Source organism: Psammomys obesus, unplaced genomic scaffold (genome assembly GCF_907164565.1).
Source record: "Psammomys obesus unplaced genomic scaffold, mPsaObe1.curated_primary_1811, whole genome shotgun sequence".
Classification (NCBI taxonomy): domain Eukaryota; kingdom Metazoa; phylum Chordata; class Mammalia; order Rodentia; family Muridae; genus Psammomys; species Psammomys obesus.
Window position 1 is genome coordinate 510,031 of NW_026590061.1, and position 17,894 is coordinate 527,924.

Here is a 17,894-nt window from a genome sequence, read left to right on the forward strand (position 1 = left end):
CCTGGTACCCAAAGAAGAGGGCATGGGGTCCCCTGGAGCTGAGGTTACATGGTTGTAAGCTGTTGCTTGGGTGCTGGGAACGGGAAGAGCATACAGTGAGTGCTCTTAGCCACTGAGTTACCTCCCCAGGTCCTAGAGTTTGATTTTAATTGAAAATTTTATTTTATTGTTGTTGTTTGAGACATTCTCACTGTTTCGCCCTGGCTGAACTGAAACTTGCTGTGTAAGACCAGGCTGACCTTGAACACACAAATCTGTGCCTCCTGAGTGCTCAGATTAAAGGCAGGTTCTACCAGGCCTGGTGAGAATCTGATTTTAAAGTTCAAATAATTTGTTTTTGTATTGTTTATTTTTTTTAATAATTTTGTAATTATATTTATGTACAGAAAACCTAGAAGTGTACATTTAACCCAGTTTAATGACGAGTTTTTCAGCCTTTGCCTTTTCCAGCTTAACAATATGAGCCACAGATTTAGGACCCAGGACGTGGCCTCCCTGGTGGCAGCGGAGTTGATCGTATCTGCTGTTGTAATTGGTCCTGATAGCCTCCGCCAGCTAGCTTGGTCAGAGTACCCTTGTCCTCCGAGTTAGCCTGTGTGAACCAACAGTGGTGCCAGTCTTTCTGGGGACCGGCCGCCCCAGCCTGGCCTCTCCCTTGTTGATGCCGTAGGGGACCCCCATCTTTCGACACAGGGCACAGGGGACAACCACCAGCTCAATGGGGTCTACCTCATGGGCAATCACCCCAGCTGAGCCTTTGCTCTCCTCCAAGGTGGTGACTGTACTGACCCCTGCCTGAAGGTCTCATAGTTGGGTCGTCCCCTTTCCCAGCAGCTTTCTTCTCAGCGTGGGCCAGTACCTCTGCTTCTTCCCTGCTTTGTCTCTGGCCTGTACTTGTGGGCAAGCTTAAGCAGCTGGGTAGCTGTTCTTGGGCCTGAGTGAGCTGGTTAATGGTAGGTGAAACTTTGAGCTGCTTAAGAGGATGGCCCTTTGCTGCTGCAGCCTAATGTAGTGGGGCCATTTGAGAAGCACGTGGCATCTCTTTAGGGCTGGATGTCCTGCCCAATGCCAAAGTTCTTCGGCCTTTTCTCAAACAAAGGATTGACCTTTTGGTCTCCTGTTTCTTCACGACGGCGGGGGCCAGATCCACCTTCTTCCCCTTGGCCTTCTTTCCTTTTGGCATCTTGCTAGGGTGGAAGAGAGAACTTTTTTTTTTTCCTATTGTCATACCTACCTTTATTTATAAATACAAATTATACATTTTTAATTTTTCTTTCCTCCCTTTTTCCCCCTCTTTTGTTAAAAAAAATGAATATATGTATATTCGTTTAAATCTGTTTCTGGTCTAATGATATCGTAATTAAAATTATTGAGGCTACTTAGCATAAGATGAGACTTGTTTTTGAGTTAAAGAAAAATGTGTTAATTATTAATTATTAAATAATTTGTCTTTTTTGTTTTGGCATTGTTTTTCAAAGCTTCAGTTTGTGGTTAAAGTTGTTTTTATGGCAGAGAGTAAAATAGTTTGTTTGAAATACATCCGTTCTGTATCAGTAAGTCAGGGAACCGTATGTTTTGTAATGTTGAGTTTATGTCACATACCTGCCTATAACTAGTTCACAAAGTGTCAGGTGCTTGCACTGACATTTCTAATGCCTAGATCACCTGCTGGAGACATTCCAGAAGAATGTCTACCAGTTATCTGTGCAGAGGAATTTGGTTAAATACTTGGTGTTGGTTGGTAATGCAGGCGTAGTGCTTAGTACGGAGCTCAGTAAGGTATAATTGCCCCCCCAAAATGTCAGCTGTATTTCATTATTAGAGTTGATTGACGTATACCTCAGGTACTTTCATGGGGCTTAAGAGTTCTTGGTGGTCTTGTGTACACATCCAAAAGTAGTTCCTAAGGGTGTAAGCACTTTGCTGACAGGGTGTGTGTGTGTGTGTGTGTGTGTGTGTGTGTGTAGAGGTCAGAGGATAACTCTATGGAGTCACTTCTTTCCTTACACCATTTGTGCCTGAGGGGCTGAACTCAGACAGTTGCACTGTGCACTGGGCATTTTGGTAAACAACTAACTCCACACTGAGAAGACTGAGGCTGGAGGATGGGGAGTTCCTGGCTAGCCGGCCTGCACAGTGACTTTAGAGCCAGCATGTGCTACATAGCTGGGACTTTGTCTTAATGAAACAAAGCAAAGCAAATCTCATACCTGCCTCTAGCCATTTAGTTATTTCCTTCGAAAGGCAGCTATCACATTCTGGTTTATTGTTTATGCCACCATGGGTATTTTTGTATACATGAATTAATAATCTTAAATGTGTCCTTCTTGCTTTTTTTTCCCCAGGAAGACACTTTTTATTTCTAAAATCTGTCATAAACGTTTAGCAGGTGACAGTAGTCACCTCTGACCAGGTTGTGTAGAACAGAGGGGGCACTGGGTTGTCGGTGCAGATATCTTCTTGCTTCAGTTCATCTGCAGTGCTCTTGTCCTGCAGGTCCAGATCTTGGTACTGGAGCCTGAAGCAGAACAGAGCCAGTAGTGACTAGAAGCACAGAGGGATCCATCTGGAAAGATTATTTAACCTTAAAAACAACAACAAAACCCTGAGTCTCATATAACCCAGGCTGGCCTTGACCTCTGTGTAGTCAGGGACCCTTAGTTTTCTGCAGCACTGATGAGTAGACCTGAGGCTTTGTCCATGCTAGGCAAATGCTCTACCACTGAGATAGTCCCAGCCCTGCCCTAATGTTTCTAAAGTTAGGCTAACATGTAGATTTGATAAATCAACCAGTTACTGAAAATAGATTATTCCATTTTTTAATCTTGAAATCTTAGGATGTTTTTAACACTTGGGTTATAAATAAACTTGTCATGTGGATGTGTTTGTGAATGCCTACAATCTCAGTACCCAGAATACAGTGGGTTGCTTTAATTCAAGGCCAGCCTAGGTTATAGAGTAAGACATTCTCTTACAAAAAAAAAAAAAAAAAAAAAAAAAAAACAAAAAACAACAAAACTTAAACTTGTCAATAGTGCTGTTTTATCTTACCAGTTAATATTACCTTGAGTCAGATTACCCCAAAATTTACCACTCTCAGGTATAGGTTGTATATACAGTTCAGTGACAGAACTTCTGCTTAGCATGATTGAAGTGCAAGGCTCAATCCTGAGCATCAGACCAGACAAAAACTCCCGGATAACAAGCATGTACCTCAGGCCAAGCACCGGGGACTAGTGGCTGGGTGGTTCTAATTCAGTCTCTAACAAGATTGCAGTCAGACATTTGCAAGGACCTTCCTAATCTCCAGGCCTGCCTCTGGCCGTAGCATCTGCTTCCAGCCTCTGGTTTTGAGCAGATTAGGGTTCTCATCACATAGGCCTTTATGTAGGCTACTTATATATAGTAATACAAGGCTGCTACTTCTACCAGAGTCCATTATGAGAGTCGCCCAAAATGTATATCGAAGTAGCTTATAACTTGGTCTTGGAAGTAACATCCCATCATTTTTTTTTTTTTTTTATGGTTTTGGTCACTTAGCCCAGCTCTGATCAAAAGTGAGGTGGCACCTCTCAGTGTTGTGAACACCAGAAAGTAGGACTCCCTGATTTAAGATGTAGTAATCTTCAGCAGTTGTTTTCAATAGATTATACCAAAGCTCTACTGGTAAGTGGCATATTGAAGTGATGAGTATTTCAAAGAAATGATATAAAGCTGCTGTCTTTAAAATTGCAACATGGCAGAGTTTAAGAGTATAGGTTCTGTTGTCAGATTGCCTTAGGAATGGTACTTATTTATTTAAATCTAATATAAATAGTACTGTTTCCTCTTGTCAGACACTTGTACATAAACAATGCCTGGCACAAAGTAAATACACAGTGATTATTTGTTATTATTAAAAGAAATTAAGAACCCTGGTGAACTCAGTTGCTTTTCTGTCTGGAATATAGGCTAGAGTATAGTGAAAGACACTAAAAAGGCCAGTAAGAACCAGTGTGTCCTGGGGAAGAGGAGTTTTTGCTTCTGCTGGCTAAGCAGGATTGGTTTTGTATTAGGCAGTTGCTGTTCTTGGCAGTCAATGTTGACTTTAAACTACTTTGTTGTAGTTAAGCTTTCATATATATATATATATATATATATATATATATATATATACATATACATATACATATACATATATATATATAATTATTATTATTATTATTTTTTGAGACAGGGTTTCTCTGTGTATTCCTGTCTGTCCTGGAACTCACTTTCTGGCCTCAAACTCAGAGATCTACCTGCCTCTGTGCTGGGAATTAAAGGCATGTCTGGCTTTAATTAGTCTTCCTTCCTTCCTTCCTTCCTTCCTTCCTTCCTTCCTTCCTTCCTTCCTTCCTTCCTTCTTCTCCTCTCATACATTATACCTCAACCCCAGTTTCCCCTCCCTTCACACCTACCAGCTCTACCCCCCCCCCCTCCCCCCCCCCCCCAATACACTGCACCATTATTTCCCTTCAAAATAAGACCTGGCCTCCAGAGATGTCAACCAAACATGGCATAACAAGTTACAGTAAGACTAAGCACAAACCCTCATACCAAGGTTGGACGAGGCAACCTAATAGGAGGGAAAAGGTCCCAAGAACAGGCAAAGAGTCAAGAGACACCCCTTTCCCATTGATAGGAGTGCCAAGCTACACAACCATAACATACATGCAGAGGACCTAGCTCAGACCTATGCTGGGTCCATGATTGTCATGTCAGCCTCTGCAAGCCCCTATGAGCCCTCTTAGTTGAGTCTGTGGGTCATGTTCTCATGGTGTCCTCAACACCCCCTGGTCCCTACAGCCCTTCCTCCCTCCTTCTGCAGGGTACCATGAGCTCTGCCTAATATTTGGCTATGTCTCTGCCTGCTCCCATCAGCTGCTGATGACACCTCTCTGATAACAAGTATAACAGAATATCATTAGGAATCATTCCATTGACTTTTTTTTTTTTTTTTGCCAGTTGTGTTTGAGTCTTGTAGTGCTCTCTTTTAAACTCCACTTTATTTGGGGTATTTATGCCTCTGCCTCCTTTCTACCAACACCCCAACCCTGGATAGTAGAGAGGGTGGTTCTTTTGGGGATATACCGATCTCTGTCAACAGCAGACGTACAGCAAGCAGTCTCCTCCAAGCTGCTGCACACGAAGTGTTTTTCTCTGTCTGTCTGCTCCACATTGCTACACCGTCAGTCTCTGGTCTCTCCAAACACATGCCACACGCCAACACCACCCGCCCCCCATTTTCTCTCTCTGGGCTCTCAGATTCATTTCCTCAGAGCCCTAGACCATGTCCCTTTCCATGCTGCACTTGGCAGACCACGCCCTGCATGAGACAACTATCTAAAGCCCAACTAAGATCCCGCACTTGGGATTAAAACACAGACATGTTTACATTGCATAACCGAGTTTACAAAGAAGCCAAAGTTTCCATTACAGGTTCTATCCTGGGTCTATGGGCTGTCCAGCCACTGGTTCCTGGTCGTTCAGGTAGTGCCGGCAGGAGCTCCTGCTCATAGTGTGGGCCTCAAGTTGGGTCAGTTATAGGCTGGCCACGCCCACAGTTCTGTGCACCATTGCCCCAGCACACCTTGCAGGCAGGACGTACGACGGTTGAAGGTTTTGTGGCTGCGTTGGTGTCCTAGCCCCACAACTAGGAGCCTTGCCTCGTGACAGAAGATGGCTGGTTTAGGTTCTTTTCCCCCATGCTAGGAACCTTCACTACTGTCACCCATAGATTCCAGAGTTTCCATTGCACTAGGTTTCCGTATTGGCCCCCCTCAGTTTCAGTTATCTCTCCCAGTACTTCTTCCTGCTATCTTCCCCCTCCATCTGATCCCTCCTGTTCTCCCCTCCACCCCCACCCACCCCAGTGCACCTGCAAGACCTAGTCTGTATCCTCTTCCCAGGTTGGTTTGTGCATCACAACCGCCCCTTGACCTAGCACTTTCTTAGCTCTTCCTTTGTCTAGTTTTGCTCTAGTAAAAACACCCAGATTCTCGTGTTTTGAAATGAATTTAGGTGTGTGTGTGTGTGTGTGTGTGTGTGTGTGTGTGTGTGTGTGTGTTTATAATGATCTCATTTGAAAGAAAAGTCATGGTAGTATTTGATGAAACAGAGAAAAAAAAAGAATCAGGTATTAATGGGGAAAAACTAGAAAGTGTTTGAAAGTTACATGAGGACAGCATTTGGCTTTGGTCAGAAATGTAGTTGCTAGTGAGCTGCAAGTGAACTCATCTGGCACACTTTCTCATTCTCCTGAAATCTCCATGGCACCCACAGTCCCTGCCTTGTCTCCGTTAGACTCTTACATGGTCTCGTAACCAGGGCTGCTGTGGGTTTGCAGGAGGTTGTCTTTGTTTTGTTTTCATGGTGCTTCTGATAGAATCAATAAAAAGTAGACGCTCTAGGAAAAGTTTGGTTTTCTAATTTCTCTTGGCAAACTCAGCTGTGAAACAAAGTAAATGACATAGTTTTTGAGAATGAAAAACAATGATCAAAGTAATCATCATAGTTTATTATGCTTTAAGGTGTATATAATACTTAGATACCACTGACTGGCTCTCTTCTGCTCATGAAATAACACCCCTCTTACTCTGCCTAGTTATACAAGAAAAGAGTAAATGATAACAAATCTGGCCCTCAAGGAGTAAATCTTTGATTTAAAATATTCATACTTTTTTTTTTATCTGTGGACAGTTAGCCATTTATATTTGTTACTTAGACTTCTGGGCAATAAGGAGGTAGGGCTGTCCAGGTGTAGTAATTTATTTCTAATTACTTTTTAAATATTTTTGTTTCTGTGTCCCTGTGTGGGTCTGTCTACATGGTTGCACGTGTCCATGGAGGAAAGTGGTGTCAGATCTCTGGAGCTGAAGTTATAGGTAGTTGTGAGCCGAACCCAGATCCTCTGGAAGAGTACTACAGATCCTTTTTTTAAAAAAAAAATATTTATTTTTTATATTAATCACAGGTTATTTACTTTGTATCCCAGCTGTAGCCCCCTTCCTCCTTCCCTCCCAATCCCACCCTCCCTCCCTCATCTTCTCCCTGCCCCTTTCCAAGTCCACTAATAGGGGAGGACCTCCTCCCCTTCCATCTGACCCTAGCTTATCAAGTCTCTTCAGGACTGGTTGCAGTGTCCTCTTCTGTGGCCTAGCAATGCTTCTTGGAGGTAGGGGTCGAAGAGCTTGCCGTTGGGTTCATGTCAGGAATAGACCCTGTTGCCCTTATTAGAGAACCCATTTGGACACTGAGCTACCATGGGCTATATCCGAGCAGGGGTTCTAGGTTATATCCATACATGGTCCTTGGTTGGGGAAACAGTCTCATGAAAGACCCCTGTGCCCTGATATATTTGCTCCTTGTGGCACTCCTGTACTCTCCAGGACTTACTAACTCCCCCTTCTTTCATATGATTCCCTGTACTCTGTGGAAGGTTTGGTTATGAGTCTTAATATCTGCTTTGATACACTGCTAGGTAGAGTCTTTCCGAGGCCCTGTGCTGTAAGCTCCTGTCCTGTTACTTGTTTTCTCCTATATCCAATGTCCATCCCATTTGTCTTTCTAAATGAGGGTAGTACTACGGATCTTAACCACCAAGCCATCTCTTCAGCCCTCTATCTTTTATCTAAAGCCATTTAAAATGAACATTTTAGCATAACAGTTGTGTGGGTCCTGGAGATGACGGTACCAGAGATCAGATTCTAGTTCTGTCATTGCAGATTTTGTATCTTAAAATGTTTAATTAATGAATGAATGAAATTTTAATGTGTGTAGGTATTTTGCCTACATGAATATCTGTGCATTATTTACACGCCTGATGCCTGCAGAAGCCAGAATTGAGCACAGAACTGGGATTACGGTTGTTGTGAGCTGTAATATCATGCTGGGAATTAAACTTGGGTCCTCTGGAAGAGCAGCCTGTGCTCTTATGGGCTGAGCCAGGTCTTATGCACATGTACGCGCGCGCGTACACACACACACACACACACACACACACATAGTTTCTAAAAAGAAAACAAAGTTTCAGAGTGGATTGGGGTTTGCCATCTCAGGCTTAGCCATCCTGAGATCACCAAAGTGAACAACAGTCTGGAAGCCGAGTACAGGTGTGTACTTGGTACAAGTACAGCCTGACGTTTACAGAGAAAACACTGTAGAGCACTGATTACTGTGGAAGACCAGCCTGCATCTGGACTGAAGTTAACTGATTTCTCCTTCTCACCTACCAGCAGGAGAAGAATGCTCTGAAATCAAGGCAGGGTGCAAGAGGGCTGCAACTCAATCTGGGCTACTGTATAGACTTTGGCACTTGTGCTGGGCTGCATGGGCTACCTGTCTGGCTACTAGGTGAATTTTAAGAATGTGAAGTCTCAACTGATCCTGAGAAACTTTCCAGTTGACTACAAGACAGAGAAAGTCCAGCCTCACATTAATGTGAACTTCTGGGCACAGTTTCCTGTCTCCATTTGCGCAGAGATGAACAAGAAGTTGGAAAGCATTGTCAGTCTCCCCTGGTGAGCAGAAAGCAGTGACACCTCAAAATAGCAGCAGATGAACCAGACAACTGCAGCCCGATCAGTTTAGGATAGACCTAGAATCAAGAGTCAGGCATCAGACTGTGCTGTCAGCTGCGGACGGTAAGATTGTCAGTGCCAGTGACCACACGCTTAGCGTAAGACTGGGATGTCGACGTGAATGAGCACTGCACAGTCATTTCCTTAACTGTCTGTCAATATAGCTCCTTCAGAATTTTTAAAGTTTTAATATTTATTATGACTATCAAGTGGAAGGAGGGTACATTTGTACATGGTGCGCATGTAAGCGGCCAGGGGAGAACTTTGGAGAGTCATTCTCTCCTCGTACTTTTATGTAAGTTCTTGGTATGGAACTCAGGTCACCAGGCCTATAAGGCAGTGTTTTTACCACTGGACCATCTCACTGGCCCTATCTGGTATTTTAAGATAGAATCCCAGGTAACCCTTGAACCCACCTATTTTATAGCCAAAATCAAACACTCCTGCCTCTGCCTCCTTTAGTAAAGTTTAGTTAAAAGTATCTTCAGAGGGCAGATTGGGAGGGCTCCCTCAGCTCACAAATGCCAGACTGTGGCTCGGCCCAGACAGAAACAAGGCAGTCAATTCAGAAGTCTTCTCCTGGCACTTTCTAGGAAGACTCCATGACTTTTTTTGTTTTTTAACTATAGATGGCTTCTCTTATAAACACAGAGAATGGAGCAAATTCACTAACTGATAGACCAGGGTGGTATATTAGTTATTTATTTCATTGCTCTGACAAAATACCTTAATAAAGCAACTTGTTTTAGTTACTTTTCTGTTGTGGTATAACACCATGCCCACGGCAACTTGTAGAAGAAAGTGTTTAGCTGGGCTTGTGGTTTCAGAGGATTGGAATCCTGGTCATCCTGGCAGGAGCACAGCCTCAGGTAGGAAGCCACTGGAACTGCTGTCATCTGATCCACAAGCACAAAAGCAGAAATGGAGAGACTCCAGAATTTAATATACTTCTAATATTGTATGTCTGTGGTGTAAGATTGTAGATATATCTAGCTATATCCTAGATGTTATAATGTTACCCTGTAATGCCAACAAGAAGCTCAAGGTCATCCTTAGCTACATAGGAATTTTAAGGCCAGCCTGGGCTATATGAGACCTTATAGCAAACAAACAAAAAGATATTTCTGAATATCATGTTAGACCTCCAGATTTAAAGCGATTCACCTTTGAGTCTGTGAAGATAGCTCAGCTGTTAGGAGCACTTGCCACTTTTTTAGAAGACCTGGGTAAACTCCGAGCACCTACCTGGGGTCCACAACCATCCTGTCTCTGGTTGTAGGCGGGTTAGGTACCCACTTCTTAGTCTCCAGGCACCATGGGTGCACATGCATGTGGAACACATACATACATGCCGGCAGGAGACTCACACATAAAATAAGATGAATACATTAAAAAGATTCAGCTTTAAGGTGTTAGCAGTTTAGAGGGACAGAAGAAACTTGGTTCTCAAAATGATTCTTTCAAGTTGAGGGAAACTTGGTTCTGATAAGGCGTCAGTTTTTGTATCTTAATCTCGGAGTAGCTGCAGGTGGGAACTGGTAATGGTGACTGGCACTTTGCAAACCTGTATTGAGTGAGCAGACGGAGGTGTGGCTTCCTGGGCACCGAACCTTGATTCCCTACTCTGATTGCTGAGAAGCAATGGTATGGACAGACCCATATGAAAAGGGCTTCCTAAAATAGCCCTTCATGCCCTGTTCCCACACTCGCCACCTTTATCTGTTCACACCAAAAGTAGCCTTCGGGGTGCGGCCAGCTACGTCCTTCGTGTTGTGTCATTTTGGGGTGGAGAGGATGGATGTGTGTTAAAGTCAGTGATTCAAGACTTAATTTTTTTTTTTTGTTGTGTGTGGATTTGTTGCTGTTGGTTCATTGCTCCAAAGTGTGAAACAGCTTTCTGGAGCTCCCCTGCGAGCTGGGCAGAGCTTTGTGCATGTGCTCCCATGATGGCAGCACCAGGGAGACAGATTGGACCTCTGTTGTAGTCCCACCACTCGTTTATTTTTTAGTAGTTTAATGGGTACACTTTAGAGTTTCCATTTTGTATGAAAGTGTGTCTTCTCCTTCAGTGCTGTAATCAATATCACTTAAAATAAAACTTGAATGCAATATTGAAACCCCAAATGAAAGGTAGATATCAATAGAGGAAGAAACATGAGGTTGCCATCTGGCCTTCACCTATGTACACACCTGCATAGACACACACATGCAACCGTGGCACAGAATATTTGCGTGAAATTGGCTTTTAAAGATAATGGCATAATTAATTGTGAAATCCGTAAGTTGGATGCTGATTCTTTTACAAATTATTTCTACAGAAAGTTCCCAAGTTAGTATATGAATAAGATATAACAAAAAAGTTTACTTGAAAAACTTATTTTTTCATTTATTTCCTTGTTTTTCCACTTTATTTAGTGTGTAGAGGGCCAGAGCCATGGTGTGTAAGTGGAATGCAGAGGACAGGCCGTCCAAGTCTGCTCTCTGTTATGTGTGTCCTGGGGATAGAGTCCAGGTTTGACAGCAAAAAACTCTGAGCCATCTTACTGCCCCTTCCTCCCAAATGTTTTGAGTCTTTTCACATATTGTTGAAACACTTAATTTTTCTATATTCTAGCTGGAAAAAAAAAAGCGCCAAGAATCAGATATAGAAAAGCAAATGGCGATATTTGTGTGGATGTGATGTTTCTTTCTTCAGGTGTTAAAAATGTTTTCAAAATTAAGTCGTTGGTGCAGTTCAGTGAAAATACTAAAGATCATTGATTTGTATTTTTTAAGGGGTAAATATTAAGGTGTGTGAGTTATATCTCAGTAAAGCTATTTTTAAGAAGGCTGTGAACTTGAACAGGCATATCTGTTAATAGTTACTGACTTTCCAGTCATTCAGTGGGAAATTATGTGAGCAAATGTACAAAAGCCAACAGAGCTTTTAGATCTGGTTATATTTTAGGGAATCTTAACGGCCTAGAAGTCACTGGATGATGTATGTTAAGGTGATAGCACTGAAAGGTTGAGGATTCTCATCTGAGCTGTGTCATGAAGTGACTGATACACCGGAGGGCAGAGGCTGAACTCAGCAGGTGAGGAAGGGAGAAAGAAACTCTCACCAAATGTTTGATTATTTGATTTTTGAGGAATTTTGTCTTTAGCAGACAGTAAGGGGTCTTTTTTTTTTTTTTTTTTTTTTTTTTGAGATAGCGTCTTGTCATGGATCCCAGACTGGCCACACATTTGTCACCCTCTGCTATCTTGCATGAGTTCTTTAATATACTTTATAGACAGAGTTGCTCATGTTTTTCTGCTCTGGATCTTGTTAGGTTGTCGTCTGTGTCTGATACTTCAGGGTCATTCTATGGAAAATCTGTGCTCTTTGAAATTAAAGGATGAGCAGGAAGGGCCATGCAGTGTTTTGTTTGTTGTTTTTTTACTTCCGACAGTAACTCACCTACGCATGTAGATATATATTTCTTTACCATTTGCTACCTTCTGAAGTTAGTAACACGTCCTGGTGGTCTCCGGGGTTCAGAAAGAAGCACAGTACTTTTGGTGTATCTCTTTTCTCCTAATAATCCTTCCAAGTTATTTCCATTGAAGTGTCATGAACAAAACTCTTCACATAAATTTACACGGTTTTGTTTTAATCAGTTTTACACAATTTTGTCTCAGTCGATTTCCTGTCACTTTGGGGTAGGAAGATAATATATAGACCTAATGGTGTGACAAAAAAAATCATTTGTTTGCTGACAGCCTGGTAAAAATGGTGCTTGATATACTTGAAAGCTCAGGTGACGTTTTAAACTCTTAGCCTGCCATGTTGAGTATGTGCCTCTTACTCAGTTCTGGGCCTGACGTAGGGTGTGGGTTGGACATTTAATGGGGTAGAACTCTGTCTTTGAGTTTCTGGAGACGTAAATCAAGCCAGGCTTGAAGATGGGGCTTCTAACCCTGCAATACAAGGTGGAGTTGAGGGATAGAAACCTTATTTGGAACTTTTTAGTTTTTGCCTCATGTTCTTTTTCTCTTAGAGGATCACTGAGCTATTTTGCATTTAGTTGTCACAACTTCTTAAGATCCTCTTGGCCATATGACAGTTTCCAGGCTTTGTTGTTTCTGGTTTCTTTAGAGCTTTGGTGAGTACTTAACAGGTATGAGCTGTTCCTCTTGAAATGTGATGTCACGAGACTAGATTTATGGAGTTGCACATCCAGAGCATATTTGGTTTCATGAGGAAGTATTAAACTTTCACACTGGCAGTGATTGAGAGTTCTTGTCCTTCAGCACTCGTTAGCATTTTGAGGATAGCAGTTTTTGGACCAAACCCACTCCAATAGGTAACAGTGCTCACGGTACAGGGTACAAGTCATTTAGTTCTGTCATCATACTTTGTTAGCTTCTCTTAATATTTCTTTTGAAATTAATATTTAAATGCATGTGCTTTTTCCACTGTTACAGACGACTAACTGGTATTTATAACGTTAAAATTACTTATGTACTTTGCTTGTGAGCTACATATCATTGATGTTAGGCTGTATGCTTGACCTGAATGTTTTAAATTTAATTGCTTTTGTTTAATTTTTTATTGTTTTCCATTCTTCAATATCATTTTTGTTTGTTTTTACTTTGTTCATAAAGATTTTTGTTTCTGTTACACTGTGTAGTTTTGTACGAATGGCTAGAAGCAGATCGTCATGGCAAGAGCCAAGATACTGCAGATACAACTTCAGGTAAAATAGTGTAAAGAAAAAATAAAGGGGGTATTAGGAATCATAATTCTAATTCACCCCACACCCCATCATGAATGTTCTTAAACTTACTTTGATGCAATTATAGATAGTAATATATTTTGTTCTCTCATCTGCATCTTAATTTTTATAAATACCTCATTTGCTTCATGTCTTGGAAAAAAATGTATTTACTAATCTAAGCTGTCTTGTCATGTATTTTCTATTTCCTTAGAAGGAGAGGCTTAATTAAAGCTCAAATTTAGTAGATTACCTGATAATTAGGCCTGTATATGGTTATAGCAAAGATATTGACATTACAGTTATCTTTTGGCAGTAGTAAAAATTTAACCTAAGGCCCTCATAAGTATATATAGATACTAAAAGAAATTTACAGTCCTTATTTGTTTCAGGACTATATTTAAAAGACGAACTTCAATTTATGGATGTTTATATACAATTTCTATTCCCTGTGGATCCAAAATCTCAAACTCAGTCATTTTTCCTGATTAGTCCTATCATTAAATTCTAAGTTAGTGGCATATAAAAATATGCATTCAAAATGAAAAGAGTAGGTGGTTCTCCCAGCTCCTAGGTCCCTCAGGTCCCTGAAACTTTTTTTCCCCTCCCGGTGATGTTAATAAGAATAGAATAGCTACATTCACTCATTTCTAAATCCTTACCAGTGGTGTCAGAGTCTTTGCCAAGACAGCTGTACATACCACAGTGATCTTTCTTGTTGCTTTTTCTTCCTTTTTTTTAAAACAGTATAAGAGAAACTGGTGATGGTGGTATTGGTAGCCAAGATGGTGATAGAGTTAGGCGTGGTGGCAGTATTACTGAGGTAGTAGTGGTAGAGGTGTTAACAGTGACGCAAGTGATGGTGGAGGTGGTGGTGATGGTGGTGGAGGTGGTGGAGGTGGTGATGGTGGTGGAGGAGGTGGTGGTGGAGGTGGTGGAGGAAGTAGAGGAGGTGGAGGTGGTGATGAAGGTAGAGGTGGTGATGGCGATGGTGATGGAGGTGGTGATGGTGGTGAAGGTGGAGGTAGTTAAGGATGGTGGTGGTGATGGTGGTGGTGGTGGAGGTGGTGGAGAAGGTGGAGGAAATGGAGGAGGTGGTGGTGGTGGTGAAGGTGGAGGTGGTGATGGTGGTGGAGGAAGTGGAGGTGGTGATGGTGGTGGAGGAAGTGGAGTTGGTGATGGTGGTGGAGGAAGTGGAGTTGGTGATGGTGGTGGAGGAAGTGGAGTTGGTGATGGTGGTGGAGGTGGTGGTGGAGGTGGTCATAGAGGGTACATGTTGTTTATGTGTGTTGTATTTTTGTGACATTCTTTATGGAGGTAAATTGGCTCTGTCTTGAGAAGGTTGGTTCCACAGGCAACAGACAATTATATTAAAAATGACACGTAATGATGTCTCTGATTTATCTTCTGTCCCATTTATAACTTGATATTTGAGTGAAGATGTTACTATTTTAACCATGCACAGGCAGGAATTCATTAAGTACTACAAATAGTTATATCCTGAGTTATGCGGTGTTTTGTTTTGTTTTTTTGTTACTGTGGTATTTTATATTTTACTTATAGTTATGGATAAAGGTAGGCATTTCTGGGTCTTAGATTATGGGCAAAAGAGAGGGTTTCTTAGAGTTTTGCTATGATGGTAGCTAAGTCAATAGCATACAGTGTTTGTTTGTGTTCATTTTTTTTTTTTTTTTTTGAGACAAGGTCTCTATTTAGCCTTAGCTAAATCCCTGGAACTCACTATGTAGACCAGGCTAGCCTCGAGCCCACAGAAATCCTCCCACCTCTGCCTCCCATGTGCTGGCATCAAAGGTGTGTGCCACTCCGCCCAGCCTAGTAGCATAGATTTTTAGAACCAGAAGACCATTTTCTTGCCTGCTTCCTTATTTGTTTGCTTGTTTGCCTAAAGTGAAATCTAATCTTTTTTTTTTAAAACAAGAAAATTATCTCAGTGTTCACACAAACAGCTTAAGAGCATCATTTATCCAGAAGTCAAGTTTGAATCCTGAATCCTGTGTTCGTCAGTCACATTGACTCATGGACTGGTTAATATTTATCGACTCAACTTTTGGTCACTTGGTAATCTAGTACCAAGGTATAAAAATTGATAAGTTTTGAGGGTGCTTTTTTTTTTTTTTTTTCTGTTCCTTTATTGAGGAAGGATTCATAGTGATCCTCCTGCCTCTCAACTGCTTGGATCATAGACATGAGAAACCACACCTAGTTGCCTTTAACAGTTGCTCTCCTGGGAGTGGAAGCGCTCAACTCTTAGAATATGAAACTACATACTAAAAATATACAGAGCTGTGGTAATTTAGCTAAATAAATCAGGAGAATCTAAAGGAAAATTATCAATTGTCAAGGACTTCAATTAGAAGCCATAGTTTTGTTGCTTTCAGCAAATATATTTAAATTTTGTGCTTTACTCATAAAAGTTCCTGTATATTTAATATTGAATATTCCAATAAGATTTTAGTGTGTAACATTTCCCTTCTGTGATTTTTTTTTTTTAAACATTTACACAACTCAAAAGTACCTTTCAGTAGGGCATGGTGGTGCACACCTGTAATCCCAGCACTCAGGGAGGCAGGTGGATCTCTGTGAGTTTGAGGCCAGTTTGAGGTCTACAAAGTGAGTCCAGGACAGCCAAGGCTACACAGAGAAACCCTGTCTCGAACAAAAAAAAATCTACCTTCTCATATTTTTCCCCAAGTGGAAATTGAGTCAAGATGGCAGTGCCGCTTCAGGTCCGGTGGCTTTGTGACGCTTCTTTTAATTGTACAAATGCTGGCAAACTACATTGATAGTTTTCTGTAACTGTAGCTTGTACTAACCTAAAAGTAGAAAAAACATCTGAGCTTTTAATCCCAGCACTCAGGAGCCAGAGCTATATAACAGTCTCAAAAAGACCAAAAGGGGAGAAAGGAAGGGAGGAAGGGAGGAAAAGGAAAAAAAAAAAAAAACACACACACACAGGAAATGAAATTTCTTTGAGGTCTTCTAATCTCTTAATACCATCTTTTTTACATTGACTGTTTAAGATCAAAAACATAAATTAAATTAAAAAAAAAGGCTGGCGGTAGTGACACAGACATTTAATCCCAGCAGAGGCAGAGGCAGGCAGATCTCTGGGAGTTTGAGGCCAGCCAGGTCTACAGAGCTAGTTCCAGGACAGCCAAGGCTACACAGAGAAACCCTGTCTTGAAAAAACAAACATAGAAACAAATCCATCGGCAGCAAGATGTTTTATGAAACTAAGGTATTTGGGAGTAATAAGTCTTACAGAAATAGTTTGGTCAAGGAAATGAAGAAAAATCTGATCACTCTCACTGAATTCTTATTTGCAGAGGTAGTGGTGGTTTCAAGGCAAGGTTTCGTTGTGTAGCCCTGGCCAACCTGGAACTCTGTAGACCAGGCTGGCCTTGAACTCAGAGATTCACCTGCCTCTGCCTCCCAAGTGCTAGGATTAAAGACGTGTGCTACCGCCACCCAGTATCTTTCTAGAAACTTGATAGGTAATGACTTGAGTGAAGAACTTCTTTAAAAAGTTATGTTCAGTGTGTTTTGCCATCATCCAGCCAGCAGTGAGGTTTGACTGTGCTGACCCCGTCATGGACCCCTGTGCCTGTGTGCCAGGTAGTGCAGTACCTGCTCTGCACCGCAGCGTTCAGTTCGTGTGCAAAACTTCAGTCTCGCAACCTTTACTTGAAAATACTTCAGTGAGGTGTTTTTATATAAATATTACCACCATACGTGGAAACGAGTATAATTCCATAACACCAATGATATCAGTGTGTTTTGATTTTTAGTGTTATAAATACAGCTGAGATTTTCTAAAATTCAGATTTTAAAGTTTTTAAGTGCAGGGGTTTTTTCCTTTTTCTTTTTAAAATTTTTTAGTTATTTATTTTTTGTTTTTTTGAGACAAAGTCTCACCTTGTAACCTTGGCTAGCCTGGAATGGGACTCAGCACATAGAATTTGCAGATCCCTGTCTGCCCCCTGATTCTCTTTATTGCTAGTTCTCTAGTTAACAAGTATTTTTCAACTAACGTTAAATATAATCAATAAATGTTTTAAAAAATATACATATATACTAGCCAGGCATGGTGTCACACGCCTTTAATTCCAGCACTCAGGAGGCAGGGGTAGGTGGATTTCTGAGTTTGAGGCCAGCCTGGTTTATAAAACAAGTTCCAGAACAGGCAGGGCTACATGGAGAAATCTTGTCTCTAATGGTGTTTCTGGTTTTGCTTAATAATAGTAATAATGCAATATTTTAAAAGTTATGTATTTTTAAGTTCCAGTTATTAATTCATTATTAATTATTTGTTGCAGGTGAAAATTTTGACCAGAGTCCTTTGAGAAGAACATTCAAGTCCAAAGTTCTGGCCCACTACCCTCAGAACATAGAATGGAACCCTTTTGATCAGGATGCAGTGAACATGGTATATGTCCTCTTTTCCCTCCATTTTTCTTTAGCACTCCTTTTTGTGTATTAAGATACGAATGATAAGTGTGTACTTTAATTTAATTAGTCCTTTAATTTCTATGAG

General features: G+C 41.3%; 1 protein-coding gene across 1 annotated transcript in view; it reads left to right on the forward strand.

Annotated features, from left to right (window-relative positions):
• Dennd5b (DENN domain containing 5B) overlaps positions 1 to 17,894 on the forward strand; it is a 127,483-nt gene that overhangs the window by 11,144 nt on the left and 98,445 nt on the right. The window contains exons 3-4 of the mRNA XM_055605614.1: positions 13,256 to 13,321; positions 17,677 to 17,786. Of these exons, the coding sequence (XP_055461589.1) occupies positions 13,256 to 13,321; positions 17,677 to 17,786 (176 nt within the window). The remainder of the gene's footprint in view (positions 1 to 13,255; positions 13,322 to 17,676; positions 17,787 to 17,894) is intronic.